General features: G+C 45.6%; 2 protein-coding genes across 7 annotated transcripts in view; one reads left to right on the top strand and one right to left on the bottom strand.

The window, feature by feature from the left end:
- The first annotated feature begins 1,157 nt into the window (after positions 1–1,157).
- gca (grancalcin) lies at positions 1,158–9,232 on the top strand. The gene is made up of 8 exons (XM_053854224.1): positions 1,158–1,421; positions 5,388–5,579; positions 5,656–5,725; positions 6,914–6,957; positions 7,078–7,225; positions 7,635–7,748; positions 8,011–8,069; positions 8,565–9,232. The coding sequence occupies exons 1-8, from the start codon at positions 1,398–1,400 to the stop codon at positions 8,589–8,591; spliced, it is 678 nt and encodes a 225-aa protein (XP_053710199.1). The 5' UTR covers positions 1,158–1,397; the 3' UTR covers positions 8,592–9,232.
- A 1,698-nt stretch (positions 9,233–10,930) lies between these two features.
- LOC128766240 (potassium voltage-gated channel subfamily H member 7-like) overlaps positions 10,931–16,180 on the bottom strand; it is a 59,852-nt gene continuing 54,602 nt past the window's right edge. For all 6 annotated transcript variants that reach the window (XM_053877776.1, XM_053877767.1, XM_053877784.1 and 3 more), the window contains 2 exons: positions 14,107–14,296; positions 10,931–13,045 (listed from right to left, as the gene is read on the bottom strand). In XM_053877776.1, the coding sequence (XP_053733751.1) occupies positions 12,785–13,045; positions 14,107–14,296 (451 nt within the window). In that variant the 3' untranslated portion in view covers positions 10,931–12,784. The remainder of the gene's footprint in view (positions 13,046–14,106; positions 14,297–16,180) is intronic.

The raw sequence follows: 16,180 nt of genomic DNA on the forward strand, positions 1-16,180 counted from the left end.
GTCCTCAGGGATGGTGGTTCCTAGGAAGCAGAAGGAGTCTACAATAGGAATGGGTAAACCAGCCAACATGAGAGGGGACAGAGAAACTGTGACTCTCCTGAAGTCTATGACCATCTCCACTGTCTTCTGGGCGTTGAGCTCCAGGTTGTTGTGGCTGCACCAGGACACCAGCCGCTCCACCTCCCTCCTGTAAGCCGACTCATCTCCATCTGAGATGAGCCCGATGATGGTGGTGTCATCCACAAACTTGATCAGCTTCACGGACTGGTGGCTGGAGGTGCAGCAGTTGGTGTAGCGGGAGAAGAGCCACGGAGAGAGAACACAGCCCTGAGGAGACCCGATGTTGAGGGTCCGAGTGTCGGAGACAGTCGTCCCCAGCCCCATGCACTGACTCCGGCTGGTCAGGAAGTCTGTCATCCATCTGCAGAGGGAGTCAGGCACGTTGAGCTGGCGAAGCTTGTCTTCAAGCAGAGCTGGGATACTCATGTTGAAGGCCAGCTGAAGTCCACAAACAGGATCCTGGAATAGGTTCCTGGACAGTCCAGATGCTACAGAATGAAATGAAGGGCCTGGTTCACTGCATGATCCACAGATCTGTTGGCTCTGTAGGCCAGCTGCATGTGGCCTGTAGTTAGTGTCCACCTTGAGCCCTCTCCACACTGCAGCCAAGTCATTGGCTGAGAACTGCTGCGTACGTTTCTCAGAGTATGGTACATATTTATGAGAAAATAACTTATTTACTATTGAAAGGACAAATGAAAGGGTCAGAGTATGGTACATATTTATAGGAAAATAATTTATTTACTATTGAAAGGACAAATGAAAGGGTCAGAGATATGCAGTAGCTGCTTGGAAATACCTACAACAGAATGTAAATAAAGGGTTGTTTCCCCAGATTACTTTTCACACAGCCTTGACTCCGCCCCTCCGCAGACATGTAGGAGCCTCTCGACACAATAGCCTGGCAGCGTCATCTTCTTCACTTATTGGTCACCGCCGCTGTCACTCACTGTTTCCCGCAAGTCCGGAAGTTTGTTTGCGAAACCTAGGATGGCAGGGGAATGTACCGCCTTCCCCGCCCTCTGGTTAGCTTGAGTGGCTCCAACTCGTTTCACGTTCATGGCAGGCAGATAAGGTCATCACAGCGTCCGAGCAGAGGCAAATGTTTAAGGCCAAGTTCATCGCAAAATAACTCGGTTTGTGAGGCTCAGGAGAGTCGTTCAAGCCAATGAGAAACGAAGAAGGCGGGGCTTTCCTCTGCCATCCTGCAGACTCGCAGTCCGGACGTGACGTCGGAAGTAAAGACATTTTTGACTTTTTACCTGCTCAGATTGCAGTCACTCGGCAGACGTGCTACAACTTATACACGGACATAAGCATTTAGCGCAGGTGCACACATGGCTTATCCGGGATACGGCGGGGTGAGTACGTGACTGAGCTGTGACTGTGTTTATTCCAAGAGCAAACAAGGGAGTTGTTTTCTCTGTCCCCTCCTCTCTGAGCAGAAACCTTCGGCTCGACGCTTCATCGTTTACGTAACGCGTGACAAAAACATTTTTAATGTGGCCCGCCTGATTTTGATTCATAAGGTCGATTTGCTCAAATGAAAAAGGTTGTTTCTTCAGTGCTTTTCCTTATCTGACCAAGCCTCTTTCGGATCGTTTATGACTGGTTGCAGAACTTGGCGCAGCTGTCACTCAAACTTCACGCTCACTAACGTGCGCGACTGCGTTTTGCGACCTAATAACTCTAACCCTAGGTGTTATTATGAAAACTACGGTCTAATTTGAAACGTATGTAAACACGCTCACCCTCCTATGCAGAGAAGGTGAATGATGGAAGTGAAAGAGACGGAACCCACCGTTGGTCACTTCCGTCATAACCAAACACGGACATGTTCATCAATGTTGCAAGTTTTGAACATTTTCGTTGAACATTCTCCTTCCCTGCGTTGTTTTTTTACGACGCCAGTATTATATTAAAGTGCAGACTGTTAAAGTGCATGTAACCTTTCTGAGCTGGGGGCCCACCGTTTCCGGAACAAATGGGTCCAGGGCCCCTACAAGGAATAGAACTGAGTCATTACTGTGCTGACTGATTTCATTTGTGTTCAGTAGCCAATCACGTAAACAAACCCAAACCGTGTGAAACAGCGTGAAACCATGTGATCAGGGCAAAGATATTTGTCATGGAAAAGTCCAACCAGCTGCTGAAGCGGATACAAGTCATGTTCATCAAATTTACTAAAGAAAAAAAAAATATATACTTGATGCAAACTGTTGGAAAATGTGGAAAAACTGTACGTCATGAATACAATTCAAATGAATAAAACAGTGTTTAAATATCATAAAATATTGATATCTTCTAAAGAAGATAAGTATAGTGTAAATGAAAGTATTGCCATAAAATGTAATAATTAATTTGTCGCTCCAACAGCTGCTTACATGGGCAGTTTTTACTGTTGGGCACATCATTTTTTTTCTTTTGAAGAACTTCTCCATAGTTGGTAACTATCACAAATCTGCAGCAGTCAAGTCAATTCAGTGACACACTGCTGCCACCGTACGTGGCAAGTGTATTAAAACTGAGCGTCTCACCGCCCAGAGGTGTAAAATACACAGGGTCTCAGGTGCTGCTTGTTTCAGATGACAGTGACTGGTTAAACTTTGTGTTCTTGACTGGTTGGAACTGAAACCTGCAATGACTGCGGCCCTTTCTGGAACAGTTTTGTGGCCCCTGCCCGAGACTGATCATGGTCATGTTATGTCTAACAACCTTGCATACTATCGAGAAGTGGTGTGTGGAACCTGGTGCAGTGTGTGTGCTCCTCGGTGTGAACCGATGTCTGCGGTGATCACGCAACAAACATGATATCAGGTGCGTTTTGTGACTTACGGTGATCTGCAGATGTGTCGGTTTTTCTTCCGCTTGATTGTTTCTTTCACAAGAAGATTAGAAGATTTTTTTTTTGGAGGCGACATCACTACCATGTTAGCAACCAGATAGTTACTCCCTGTGTGAGTTTGCTTCATTCATTCTGGCTGCCGTATATATCCCGCCCAGCGCGGATGTACGTGAGGCTCAGAGTGCGCTCGCGGATCAGGTTCTGCATGTGGAGCGAACTTTCCCTGACTCTACAGGGATTGTGCTTGGTGACTTCAACAAGGCGACTCTGAGCGAGGAGCTTCCCAGGTACAGGCAGGTTGTTAAATGCCCCACCAGAGAGCAGAGCGTGCTGGATCACTGCTACACATCGCTCTGCAACTCTTATACCGCCCTCCCTCGAGGTGCACTGGGTCTCTCTGGTCACTTGATGGTTCATCGTGTTCCCACATACAAGCTCAAGCTGAAGCTTGCAAAGCCTGTTGTGAGGAGCATGAGGTTTTGGACAAGTGAAGCTAAAGTGGAGCTGCAGGCTTTGTATGGAGACCACAGACTGGGAGGTGTTCAGGACTGCGACCAACAATCTGGATGAGTATACAAACACTGTGACTTCATGGATCAGCTACTGTGAAGAGTGCATAGTTCCAACGCGCACCAAGGTGTGTTATACAAATGACAAACCTTGGTTCACAGCTAAACTCAGCCAGATTAGACGGGAGAAGGAGGCAGCTCGCAAGAGTGGGGACAGGAACTGCTACAAAGAGATGAAGTATCGGTTTCAGAGTTTCCCCTGCCATCCTGAAGCATTGTGCTGCTGAGCTGGCTTCAGTGTTCACGAACTTCTTCAGTGCTTCCTCGGTGTCCTGTCATGTTCCTGCCTGCTTCAAATCCTCCACTATCATTCCTGTTCCCAAGAAAGCCAGGATAACAGGACTGAATGACTACAGACTGGTAGCACTGACGTCTGTGGTCATGAAGTCCTTTGAGCGCCTGGTTCTCCCTCACCTGAAAGCTGTCACTGCTTCTCACCTGGACTCAATGCAGTTTGCCTACAGAGAGAACAGATCTGTGGACGATCCTCTTCCCTCTGGCAGGAGGCTATGGTCCATCCAGACCAGAACCTACCATCACAGGAACAGCTTCTTCCCCTCAGCCGTCAGGCTGTTGAATTCGTGATCAGCCTTTGTTATTTTATTTTATTTTTTATTTATTAACAGCAATTTATTTTGAAGCACTTTCCTAGTTGGTGGGACCTCCACTGACCATGGCAATAAATTCTATTCTGATTGTGAATATTGTATTTTATCCAGAAACGTCTGAGTTTAAGCAAGACAGTTACAGTTTCAATTGTGGCCCTTCAGGAAATTTTATTGCCCACCTCTGCTCCAGATACTACTGTGCGTCTGGTTATTTTGTCCTGAACTCTCTCTTGATAAATGATATTATCTTTAGGAGTAGTGCTCATTTCAGCAGTATTTCTGCCCCTCAAAATTGATGTAAGAATTTTCAGAAAATACCTTGTGATCTCATGTTTTCAAGTAATAATTACCATTTTACCTATAATTGTGTTGTCAAAAATATTCACCACTGGAAACGATTCTCCAACATTTATGACTGATATTGAAAATGTTTAACTAAAATGTATTTAAAATTACATAATATAAGTAATATAACAAGACAGACACCTTGTGACCCTGTGTGTTCTACCAGTAAGTACGATGACGTCAATTGTGTAATATATGTATGTCTATATATATATATATATATATATATATACACACACACACACACACAACTTTAATCATGTAATGCTAAAACAATGTTGTGTCCCCAGTACTCGTCTTTAAATATTGTTGGTTGAACTAATTTGTTCATAAGCTGTAATAGTGTGAGTTTAAAAAATGCATGGCAATGAATGGGTCGAGTCATCGGCCATTTTTGTGCCGTCTCTTGGTGTTTAATATTCACTACGTGACATAGGAGAAGTCTAGCCTTACCAGCTTACGTAAGTGCTCTCTTCACGGACTCTTGGACCAGTTTTATGACTTTATGAAGGCTGTACGCTGCAATGCTGGTTGTTCTTGTGCAGTGGTCGGTGCTCGTGTTTGTGGTGAAATGATGGCAGTAAACCTATACGACTACTCCATTGCGCCATGAAATGAATAACCCGAATATTTTAAACCACTCCCTGTTTCCGAGGTGACACTCTTCTGATGACCACGTTCATGTTTGTGCGCAGCAGTCAAGATAGTGATTGACGGTTTAACCGTGGCTGTGTGAGGCAGGGAGTGAGAGTGAGAGAGAGCTTCCTGGTGTTTTGAGTAGTTTTGCATCACCGACTGAAACCAGTGTTTTCAACACCTGTTCCTGAAAAGTCTGTTTTGTTTTGGAAAAAACGTCATCCGTTCAGGTGCCTTAACTGAATTCCTGTGTGGGAAACGCTGCCAAGTCTGACGCGTGTGTAGGATACACCAGATGAAAGTCCTGTTTTGTTTTGTCCTCAGTATGGAGGTCAGATGCCAGGGATGCCTCAACAAGGGATGCCTGGGCAGATGCCAATGGGCGGCCCAATGGGAGGACCGCCCCCTGCAGGCGGATATCCACCGTATGGAGGAGGCCCCCCTGGCGCGTATGGAGCACCTCCACCTGCTGCCAATGATCCAATGTGGGGTTACTTCACCAATGTAGCTGGCCAGGTAAGGTCCGGTAGATCCAGTAGTCTGATAGGGATTGAAATGGGATGCTGATGAGGATGTGTTTGCTCAATCCCAGGATGGTGAGGTGGATGCTGAGGAGCTCCAGAGGTGTTTGACTCAGTCAGGCTTCACCGGCAACTACTCACGTACGTGTGGTCTCTCTCGTTGATATCGTAAGTGAGATGCAGTGTCTCAATGTAGCTCGCTCATGTCGACTGCTTCTCAGCCCATAGGTTTAAGCCGTTTGTTTTGATGACTGTTAGATAGAGAAAGATACAAACGGGATGGAAAGAGCTGATCTTTTGTGTGGGATTCAGCAAGTGAAAGGTATCTTTTCAGCATTTTCTCTATACATTCCATCAACTGGAGCATGTTTGAACAAGGTCAGTCCATCTACAGATGAACGCACTTTGTGTTTCACAACATCAACAGTTTGAGGTAAAACTAGCAATGGAACATAAATGAACGCAGCTCTTTTTCCATTAAAAACACATGGAAAACTGCTGTCATCATGTCCATCTCCACTATGTTTTCTCTGCCAGTTCCATTGTAAGGGATAATTATTCTGAATGCATAGCGCCATGGTCGTTTACATGTAGTGGAAACCCTGAAGATTCTGAAGGTGACCTGTACATTTTCAGCACAACCTTCTCAAAGTTAGAAAATATTTCATTATCTTAAACCTCTAAACACCATTTTACTTTCATGAAACAACCAGGCATTGAGTGTGTTTTTGTTTTTTGTCCACTTGATGGTCATCATCATGTTCATCTGACCATCAGTCAGCTGAAAAATATAATTTTCTCAAACAATGAAGAGGGAACTACTGATATTTTTGTGCTTTTTGCGTTAAACTGTGAAGAAAACAAGAGGATGTTTCTGTGGACAAGTCCATTAGTAACAAAGTGTGTATGAGGGATGATGAATTTGTGTTTGTGTGTTAGGTAGTGAAGGGTAGATGAGGTTTCATGAAACAGTGTCCTGAACTTCAGTGGCCACCAGGTGGCGCTGTCTGCTGTCAAATGTTTTGACTTGAACAACTCATTCAATGAAACCTCAGATCATTTCTAAACCAAGAGCGCCATCTAGTGGCCTCTGAAAATTAGGACACTGTTTCATGATACCTCATCTTTCCATTACTAGTTTTAGGGGATCTGTATTAAGGCTGAACAGTTTGTTGAACAATAAAAGCTTCTGAAGGTTGTTCTACGTGGTCACCTGATGCGTTCCCCATGGTTAGTGGTGTGGCATGAAGCTCCAACCAAAGTGACGGAGTGACTGTCAGCTGAACTCAAAGCCACTTGTTCATGATCATGTGACATGCTCTCTTGCAGCGTTCAGCCTGGAAACATGCCGCATCATGATCGCGATGCTAGATGTATCCTTTTGAACAAATGTCAAAAAAGACTGACGCTAACGCCAACACCCCTGACGCAACGCGCTGCTCGGGCTACGTTCTTTCTCCAGCAGCTGCGATTCCTTCACTGCCGCGTCTCAGAAAGATCACACTGGCAAAATGGGCTTCAGCGAGTTCAAGGAGCTCTTCACCGCGCTCAACGGCTGGAAGCAGAACTTCATGATGTATGACCGTGACAGGAGTGGCACCGTGGAGCCGCCGGAGATGAACCAGGCGATCTGTGCCATGGGTGAGTCAGACCCGCGGAACAGGACACCTCTTAAATGGTGCGTGTCAGCAGCGTCTCATGGAGAGAGTCATGCGAATTAGCTCTGAACGCAGGATTCTAACACTCCAGCCTGATAATGGCTCTTTTCAGTCTCTCTGTCCCACTGGATCACTGCTGAAACGTGATGTGCATTTTGGAATTATTACCCTGTCATGACGTCAAAAGTTTAACCTTAAAGCTTGAGTCACTTTTCTTTTGTGAGACCTGCTCCTGAAAGGCGACGCCTGCCCTTTTGTGTTCGTAAAAGGAATGTTTGCAGTGGGAGTGGAGAGAGCACACAATAGCCAACACATGACAAGCTACACAACTGAACGTAAAACCAAATGAATCCAGGCCAAGTCAGTCCTGACCAGGTTTTTCTCCCTGTCAGGATACCGCCTCAGCGCTCCAGCTCTGAACGGTATCGTGAAGCGCTACAGCAAGTCCGGAAGAATCTACTTTGACGACTACGTAGCCTGTTGTGTCAAGCTGAGGTCTCTCACAGGTATCTGTCGCCACAGAGGTGCTCTGTAGTGCTGGGTCGATGAGGCATCATGAAACAGTGTTGCAGGGTCGTAATGTTCAGAGGCCACAAGATGGTGCTCTTGGTTTAGAAATGATGTGAGGTTTCATTGAATTAGTTGTTCATGTTCAAACATTTGACAGCAAACGGCGCCACCTGGTGGCACAAAATCAGGACACTGTTTCATGAAACCCCTTCACTATTGCTCTGTGCTCGTGTGAAAGCCTCTGCTCTGCCTTTACAGAGAACTTCCGGAGGAGAGACACTATGCAGCAGGGGTCTGTCACCTTCCAGTACGATGATGTGAGTCCCCCCAGTTCCAATTTAAAAGTTATCATCAAACCTAAATGTTACTTTTGGAATTGGATTATTTGGAAGATAGTGCCACGATGAACAGGAAGGGTCACAATGAGTCACATCCTTCTGAAACATCAACAGAAAAGCCTTTATTTTGCACATCTCCCCTGACATTGTTTCCCCTTCATCTTAAGCAATGAACTTCTGGTCAATAAGAGTCACAGCCTTATGATGTTCCAATTCGAGGGTAAAAGTCGGGTAATACTGTGTCAGTACAGATCTAAAGTGAGTACATGGGATACAGAATTATGGATTAATCAGACATTTATGACGCCTTTATTACTAATAACAAGAGTGTGACGCATGCCGCAGCGTAGTTTTCGTTCGCTCCTGGTCATTGCATGTATCAGTATCTTTGTGAAATCATTTAAAGACACAATTTCAGCATTGATAAAAGCACCGCTCTTGGATGTTTACTCATGGGATGGTCTCTCCTTTCAGTTCATCTTCTGCACCATGTCCATCTAAACCCTGCCTGAGCACAAGCTGAGGTCTGCCAGGAGCCAACTGACCGGGACCACTGACTTGTAGAACAGGTGGTGAGAGAGAGAGAGACAGGCCAGTAGACTTGCTGCAAGATGCCGCAAAGAGAGGAGAGAGAGATCATGGCTTAAAACGCTTGGCTGTTAGTTAAAGACGCATAATTGTATAATCGATTTGCACGCTGAGAGCATCTAACCCCTGCAAGACATTCATTTCTAGTAAAGCTTGTCTAGATAATCCAGTGAAACTGAGTATCTGACTGTGTTAGAGGGCAGAGGGACCCACACTGATTCCACTCCAAAGAGTTTGTAACATGCCTCAACTACTGTCTTTGTTGTCTGTCTGCTTTTTGTCTGCTTCTAACACCTGCACCCAAATATTGGTCTGAAACTGGGGCTTGAAATGAAACAACTTGTGTGACCTCCGAAGGCGCGTGTGACTTTCTCACACGCCTTTGTACCCTCACTCCTTGCATCGATGTATTTTTAATAGATTTGTACTGTAACAACACAAGCCTTAATATGTGTGTAGTTGAGCCAAAGTGACTGTCATGTTCTTTTAATACAATCAAACTTGGGTTGGTATTCAATAAACACTTTGTACCGTGTTTGTTTCCGCGCAGCCGTGAATGTCTCCATGGATGAAGTAGCACCCTCGGTACTGCTGGGACCTTCAGGTCCACCAGCGAGTTTTAGAGTGAAAAACACCGGTGAGATTCTGTACTTGTCAGAAACTAACCTGTGCTTTCAAAGCGAAACATGTTCGCACTGTCAGTTTAATTCCACTTCCAGTCCAGAAAGGGCATATTTACTTTTTCAATACTAACGGATCAATGTTAATCTGTTATTTACTGAAGAGCATATTCCACTTCACCAAACCAGAAATAGTTGCTTAGCGATGACGAGAAATGACTGAATTAACATTTTAATCACCATCAGTAAATGATAACACGAAGAGGATAGTTGTGGCAGGTCGAATGACGCGTTCTGTCCACATTCCTAATAAACAGGATATGAGTTACACGATATAAATAAAGGCAGGTGCATGAAAGCTTAAATAAGTGCCATTATTTATCATACATCTAAGTCTTTGAAAGTTGAAAACACGCACCTAGGAGATGTTCACCAGGGAGCCTTTTCCGAGTCAGCTGAAAGGCAGATAGTGAACTATTGAAAGTTCACAACAAACGCAACCATCGCTATGCAGTTTAACAGTGAGCTGGACTCTCTCTTCTTGTCCTTTGTAGAGCCATCAAACAAATGCAACGTGTATTGATTTACAGGTGCAACTCGGAACATGCCAGCCATTTCAGGAAGTGAGACCCATATATGTGTCTTCATTTCACGAAGTTTTGATGATGGCATACGGAACCCAAATTAAATGTCTCAGAAAATTTCAATATCATGAGTAATCATTTAAAAAAGGAGAATTTAAACAAAACCTACTGGGGTTTGTTCAGACTTGATGGGCCTCCTGCTGCATGACATCAATGTGGCGGGATACTTACATTTTCTCAGACACTGAATTTAGAATTTTTTTTTTTGTCTCCGTCAACAAAAAGCATAAAAATTTCAAGGAATAAATCAAGTGCTTTCACGGTGTGTGATGAACCTTAATAAATAGGTTTCATTTCTGAAAAATACAGAATGTCTTCAGGATATTCTGAATATCCTAAATACACACAGGATCATATGCTTCCTATCTAGCCACTGTAGAACACAGGTTTAGGATTCAGCTGTCTGGTCCGATTAGACTCACCTTTTGAGGGTCTTCACTGCTTTTGTCTTAAGTCTTGTACGTACCCACTTGTGGCCCCCTAAACCCACAGTTTACTAGTTTAGCATCACACTCAACCGCAGAATAAAACAATAAAACATACTAATTTGAGGAGAACAAATGCCTCAGATGTTGTGATGGGAAGATGGGAAGCCACCAGGTGGCGCTGTCTGTTGTAAAACGTTTGTACTTGAACAACTAATTTATTAACTAAAACGCCATCTAGTGGTCTCTGAAAACGACTGTCGGCCAGTGTTTCCTCAACCCTGCAGTAGTGATGGGCTGATGAGGCTTCATGAAACAGTGTCCCTATTTTCTGAGCCCACCAGGTGGTGCTCTTGGTTTAAAAATGATGCGAGGTTTCATTGAAACAGTCGTTCAAATCCAGAGATGTTAGTGCATCTAGCGGGCTCTGAAAATAAGCACACTGTTTCATGAAGCCTCACCAGCCCATCACTACTGCAGGGTTGAGGACGCTGCTGCGTTATTAAAGGCTTTCCTGACGAAACACACGATTCCATATTGTAAGCATTCTTGTTTATTAAGTAATACAATTGCGCATATTGTCCAGTCTATGTACACAATATATTTCATTTCTTTAAATATAGCCAAGAACAGAAACATTCAAATTAGCTGTTAAGTGTTGCATTGTATAAAATACAGTGGCAAACATTTAAAAAATGCATAAAAACAATTGTGAACAGCACTAATTTTAAAAAGTGACATTTTGTATCCATTACAGCGAGTTTTCTAATCTCTGTGCAAAAGTTTGCGGTTCCAGTGAAAGTTCAGTAGACAAACTGCTCCGACGGTTTCGGTGTTAGCAACTTTTGTTCTACATCTGTGCTTCAGAGAGACGGACGGCGGAGGGAGACGCCATCTTAAAAGCAAGTTCCCGCCGGCGTCAGGGGAGAGCGACGTGGAGCTTTTCATCTTCACAGCCGAGAGCGTTCCATCATCTGTTCCAGATCCCACCCACTCTTGTGGATCTCAGCAGGGGCGAGGACAGCAGGGAGACAGGGTGACGACGGTCCAGTGTTGGCTTCTAACCCAAAAAGTCAAAAAGAAAATCCATGTGCAATTTTGGAGACAGCATCTTCCGGAGCACCCGTCCTCGTGCTACATCTCATCAGCAGGTTCTCCGACAGCGGGGTTTGTTTAAAAAACTAAAAGAAATATACATAGAAAAATAATGGCAAATCAAACATTTTCACCTTAGAAAAATATCCAGAGTACTTCTAAATCTCAGGGTGAGTTCTGTGCTGTACCTTGCGCATCAAACAACATCACACACAGTTGACCGAGACCTTGTATACGTTGCCGAGTGCAGTCTCCATGCAGTACATGAGCTCATGTCGGAATCAGCGTCGCCGGAGAAATCTAAAACGTCTAAATCTCATCATGCAGGTCGACCTCAGGAAGTTTGTACATTTACAACCCTTGATTGTTGTCGGGTAAACGCCGGGCTTCATGTAAAGGCTAGAGCAGGCTAGTAAAGCTAAGGCTATTGGCGACCCAACGGTGGATCCAGAAGACAAAATCTCCGACCCCCACCCCACAAAAAAAAAACAACCTTATTTTTTGATATGGACTTTAAAATTGAATGGAAGACCTACACCATGCGAAGACGGACGGAGGTGTGGAGGCAGGGCGAGCATTCTTTTGGTCACTTCAGCCCACTCTTGATTGTTTTGGATCGAGTGTAACTTTGCTAGTAGTGACTCGCTGATGAGGCTTCATGAAACAGTGTGCTTATTTTCAGAGCCCACCACATGGCGCTCTAACATCTCTGGATTTGAACAACCAGTTCAACGAAACCCTTTTTAAACCAAGAGCTCCATCTGGTGGGCTCAGAAAATAGGGACACTGTTTCATGAAGCCTCAGCAGCGCATCACCACTGTCTAGTGTTGGATGCGATGTCACATGACTAATGCGCTGAACTAGTTTGTGGTGATGTGGTGTGCAGTAGGCAGGCAACCTTGGTTTGTTAGGAGTTGCTGGAAAGGTAGGAAGAGACGCTCAGATGTGATCGCTACATGTCAAGGTCACACCCACCACCTGAAGAGCTGCTGTGCGTGAATGTGTGTGCGTGTGTGCGAGAGCAACATGCAGAAAATGGGGAGGAAACGAATGAACATGCATATCTCTTCTAGAAAAAGCACATTGCTGCTGGCAGTGTTCCAGTGGAGTATGTACACAGCTGATGACGACGTTACACTCGATAGTGATATAGCGCATAACTAACTGGTATAAATGGTCGTCGGGCGTCTAAACCAGGGTTGGGAGGAAGAGGAGGAATGGAAGAGTGTCTACAGTTTGTTTTCATTTGCATATTCAGTCTCGTTCTTAGACCCTGAGTCAAGCGAGTGAGGAGCTTCAGTCAGCATCAAGGTGGGAAGGACTACTTTGCCGGGAGTCCCGGGTCGGACACCGGCCTGTGGAGGACCAGGGCTCCGCTGCTCCCGGGAACTTCAGGTAGAGAGGCCTGTCGGCCTGACGGGAGCCGCGGCAGCTCCGCCTCGCAGCCAAAGTTTTGTTTGGGTCTCAGCTCCACCTCCGATTCAGTGTGCAGCAGTCCTGCGAAGGTCCCGTTGGGAAGAGTCTCTGTGTGGAGGAGGGCCGGGAGGGGATCTTTGGATTTGCTCAACGTCTCTTCTGGACTCTGCAACAGAGGGACCGGAGTGAATGAGGTGGACGCTGTCAACAATCAACCTTTGGTTATTGTTATTGTCAAAAGAAGCTCTCATGCGGTGTCATTTAAAGGGACTTTGTTCAGTGCGGTGTGATGGGTCAATGAGGTATCGTGAAAAAGTGGCCACTAGATGGCGCCCTTAGTTTAGAAATGATGTGAGGTTTCATTGAATTCATTGTTCGAGTCCAAACAGGTGGCCTCTGAAAACCAGGACAATGTTTCATGAAGCCACAACAGCCCATCACTTAAATACTCATAACACCATGACCTCCCACTTCTCACCCGCCAGAATAAAGAAGAACTCGGTTGATGCACTCTTGCCAGAATGAACAGTCATAGATATAATTTGAACATGTACATTTTTTTCCGGGCACTTGGAATGGCCCCAGCTCTGCCCATCATACGGTCCCACTGGAAGCCCTTTGGTCACCATGCCATGTTGTTCCCACACACCAGGATTCCACCAACCCTCTAGAGTTTAGTACCTTCTTCTGAAGGGTGTGTTAGCGCAGTGGTTCTCAGGTGAGTCCAGAGACCAAACACTGGACCATATTCACAGCAAAAAAAAAGATTATTTTTATTTTTTTCTCTTTCTTTTTTACTGAACTATAATTAAACTGCTCTACATGAGGTTCAACAGCATTTATGTCTTTAATAGAGATTTATTTTTTTTAAATTTGCATCTCAGCTTGCTATTCAGTTGACAGGTTTAAAAAGAACCACAACTTTTGGGCAAGCTGAAGGAGGCATCTGACTGGCCAGCAGATTGGCCATGTGACCACAGCAGAGGAGCCACCACATTAGACACCGTGAAACAGCCACTATCTTTACGCATCTGCTTGAAAAAGAAAGAGTGAGGCTAAAGCCACAGCTGCCGGAGACACTTGTTTCCATGCAGATGTGGGAGTGTGACTCCACAGCACTCATCACCACCTCCACTCTTCCCTCTTTGAACGTGGCCGAGTCAGATCTGGCCGGCCCAGAAGGAGTAGCCCTGCAACATACGACGGAGAAGCAGCCGGTGTGCGTACCTGAGGCCGAGGTGGCGCTGGGTCCAGGCTGAGCTCCGTCTGGAGAGCAGACACCGGCTGCACCCTGATGGCAGGTCTCTGGAACTCTGGACTGGAGCTGACGGTGCTGTAGGCTGGTGGGCCGGCAGCGCTCTGCCTTTGGAGGAGATGCAAGATGGCCTGGATATCCGCCGTCATCTGGGACTCCAGTCTGGGAGGAAACAGGAGTTACACTACATTCAAGGGCCTTTGCCCACTAAGTTGTGTTTCACAAATCGAACGCTAGGGGGAGTCCCGCACTAAACCGTTGATCTCCTTGTCCATTTCACGACATCGAAACAAAAAAGGAGCAGGATTTATCACTTTTGAGACGCGCATTGAGACAAATACTAAACTAGAGGTATAAAAACCAGCACTGTGAGAGACCACCTCTGCACTCAGATCATTTTGGCAGGAGACCAGCTCCACAAATGTTAATATTTGGACACCTTTGTTCGCAATTGTACTTTCATCAGGAAAATCCTTTTTTTATTTCTAAAAATATATATGTATTTTAATAGACTGAAATGGGAAGTGAAGACCATCAAATTTAGAGTGAGTTTAGTTTTTTGTTTTTTTTTACATTTTTGACAGCACTAAAAGTCGACCACACCCGTTGACGTCTAGTGATACTGAATGGTTCTGTGAGACAGACCACAAACCCTGTGTTTTCCATGACTGCAGCACACCCAGCTAAAACTGGCCTTGTTGATGTGACTTGGAGCAGAGCAGCATTGGCCCTGTCAATCTCAATCAGAAACTCAGTTCCGGTGACCTAAACCGTTCCCATGATGCTTTGCACAGTGGTTGATCGCTACAACACGGTGATGCTGAGCAGCACGGCGCTGCGGGAACAGAAGAGAAGTGGGAAGAAGAAGGACATATGGGCGAAAAGAGCGCGTTTTAGCACTTTAATGTCAATAAAACGCCTGTAAGTTCATTGGTCAGATGTGACGAGGTGCAGTCTTGGCAGCAGGAAGCTAGATTGTGAGCAAAATTCCATAATTTAGTGACCAACGACTGCGAGTGGCTGACTGGGCTGCAGAACATCATGGGAAGCCTCCGTTACAGAGCTTGCTGTTGAGGGGGATGGCACCGCACTTGCTGCTATTTTTCTTAAGGCTTGACCACTTTAAGATGGTTAAATTAGAAATGAGGCGGAGGTACTGCGGACCAGGATTTAGCACTGTGATTTCCACCAAAGAGCCAGACTCAGCACCACAGGTTCCCGACCCCTGCTTTCAGGTATCAAACATCTTCCAAAGTCTCAACAAATCTTTCCTCCAAGTTTGTTGACTATCTATCGAGAATGATGTCAAGAGCCTTGGATGTTTCTGCATCTTGACTGCGAGCTAAAAATAGACAGCTGCTGACTGTCTGCCTCCCCCTCTGCTGTATCGGTGCTGCAGCCGAGAATCACACACTCTCCACATTAGCACGGCAGCGGCAGGCGTCTGGCCACCGACGTCTCCGCGCATGCTGTCAGCCGGGCCAAACCGCCGGCTCAGTCACAGTGATACTGGCTACAAGTCTGCTCCAGCTCAACCTCCCGTCTATGACAGGGTTCTACATGAGGAATGTACAGTGGTACCCCGGTTTTCGAACGTCCCGGACTTCGAACAAATCGGAGTTCGAACAAAAATGTAGAGATTTTTTTGCTTCAGATTTCGAACGAAAATCCGAAGCCCGAAAAAAGACAGAAAAAACATAACGTGCGCGGACCGATCTGCTGATCCACGACGCGCTTTGTTATTATGTATAACGCAGCCTCTGTATGCAGATGTGTACGGTTAGCTACATTTACTGAGTGTTTTTTCTTCATATTGAGGTGTAAAATCTTTCCTGTCTCCACACTGGACCGTGGTAGAGTGTCACAGGAGGTGTTGAAGCGAGCACTCCAGGGTTTGATGTCCTGGAGCTGGGACAGGGACGAGATGAGACTCGGACAGAGCGTGACTTGGTTTATGACTTTGTCACAGCCAAACTGCACAGAAGCGCACATTCAGAGCTGGACACGCACCGGGCACCTCTTCACTTCTGGAGAGACGTCACTCAC

This window comes from Synchiropus splendidus, chromosome 1 (genome assembly GCF_027744825.2).
Source record: "Synchiropus splendidus isolate RoL2022-P1 chromosome 1, RoL_Sspl_1.0, whole genome shotgun sequence".
Lineage (NCBI taxonomy): Eukaryota > Metazoa > Chordata > Actinopteri > Syngnathiformes > Callionymidae > Synchiropus > Synchiropus splendidus.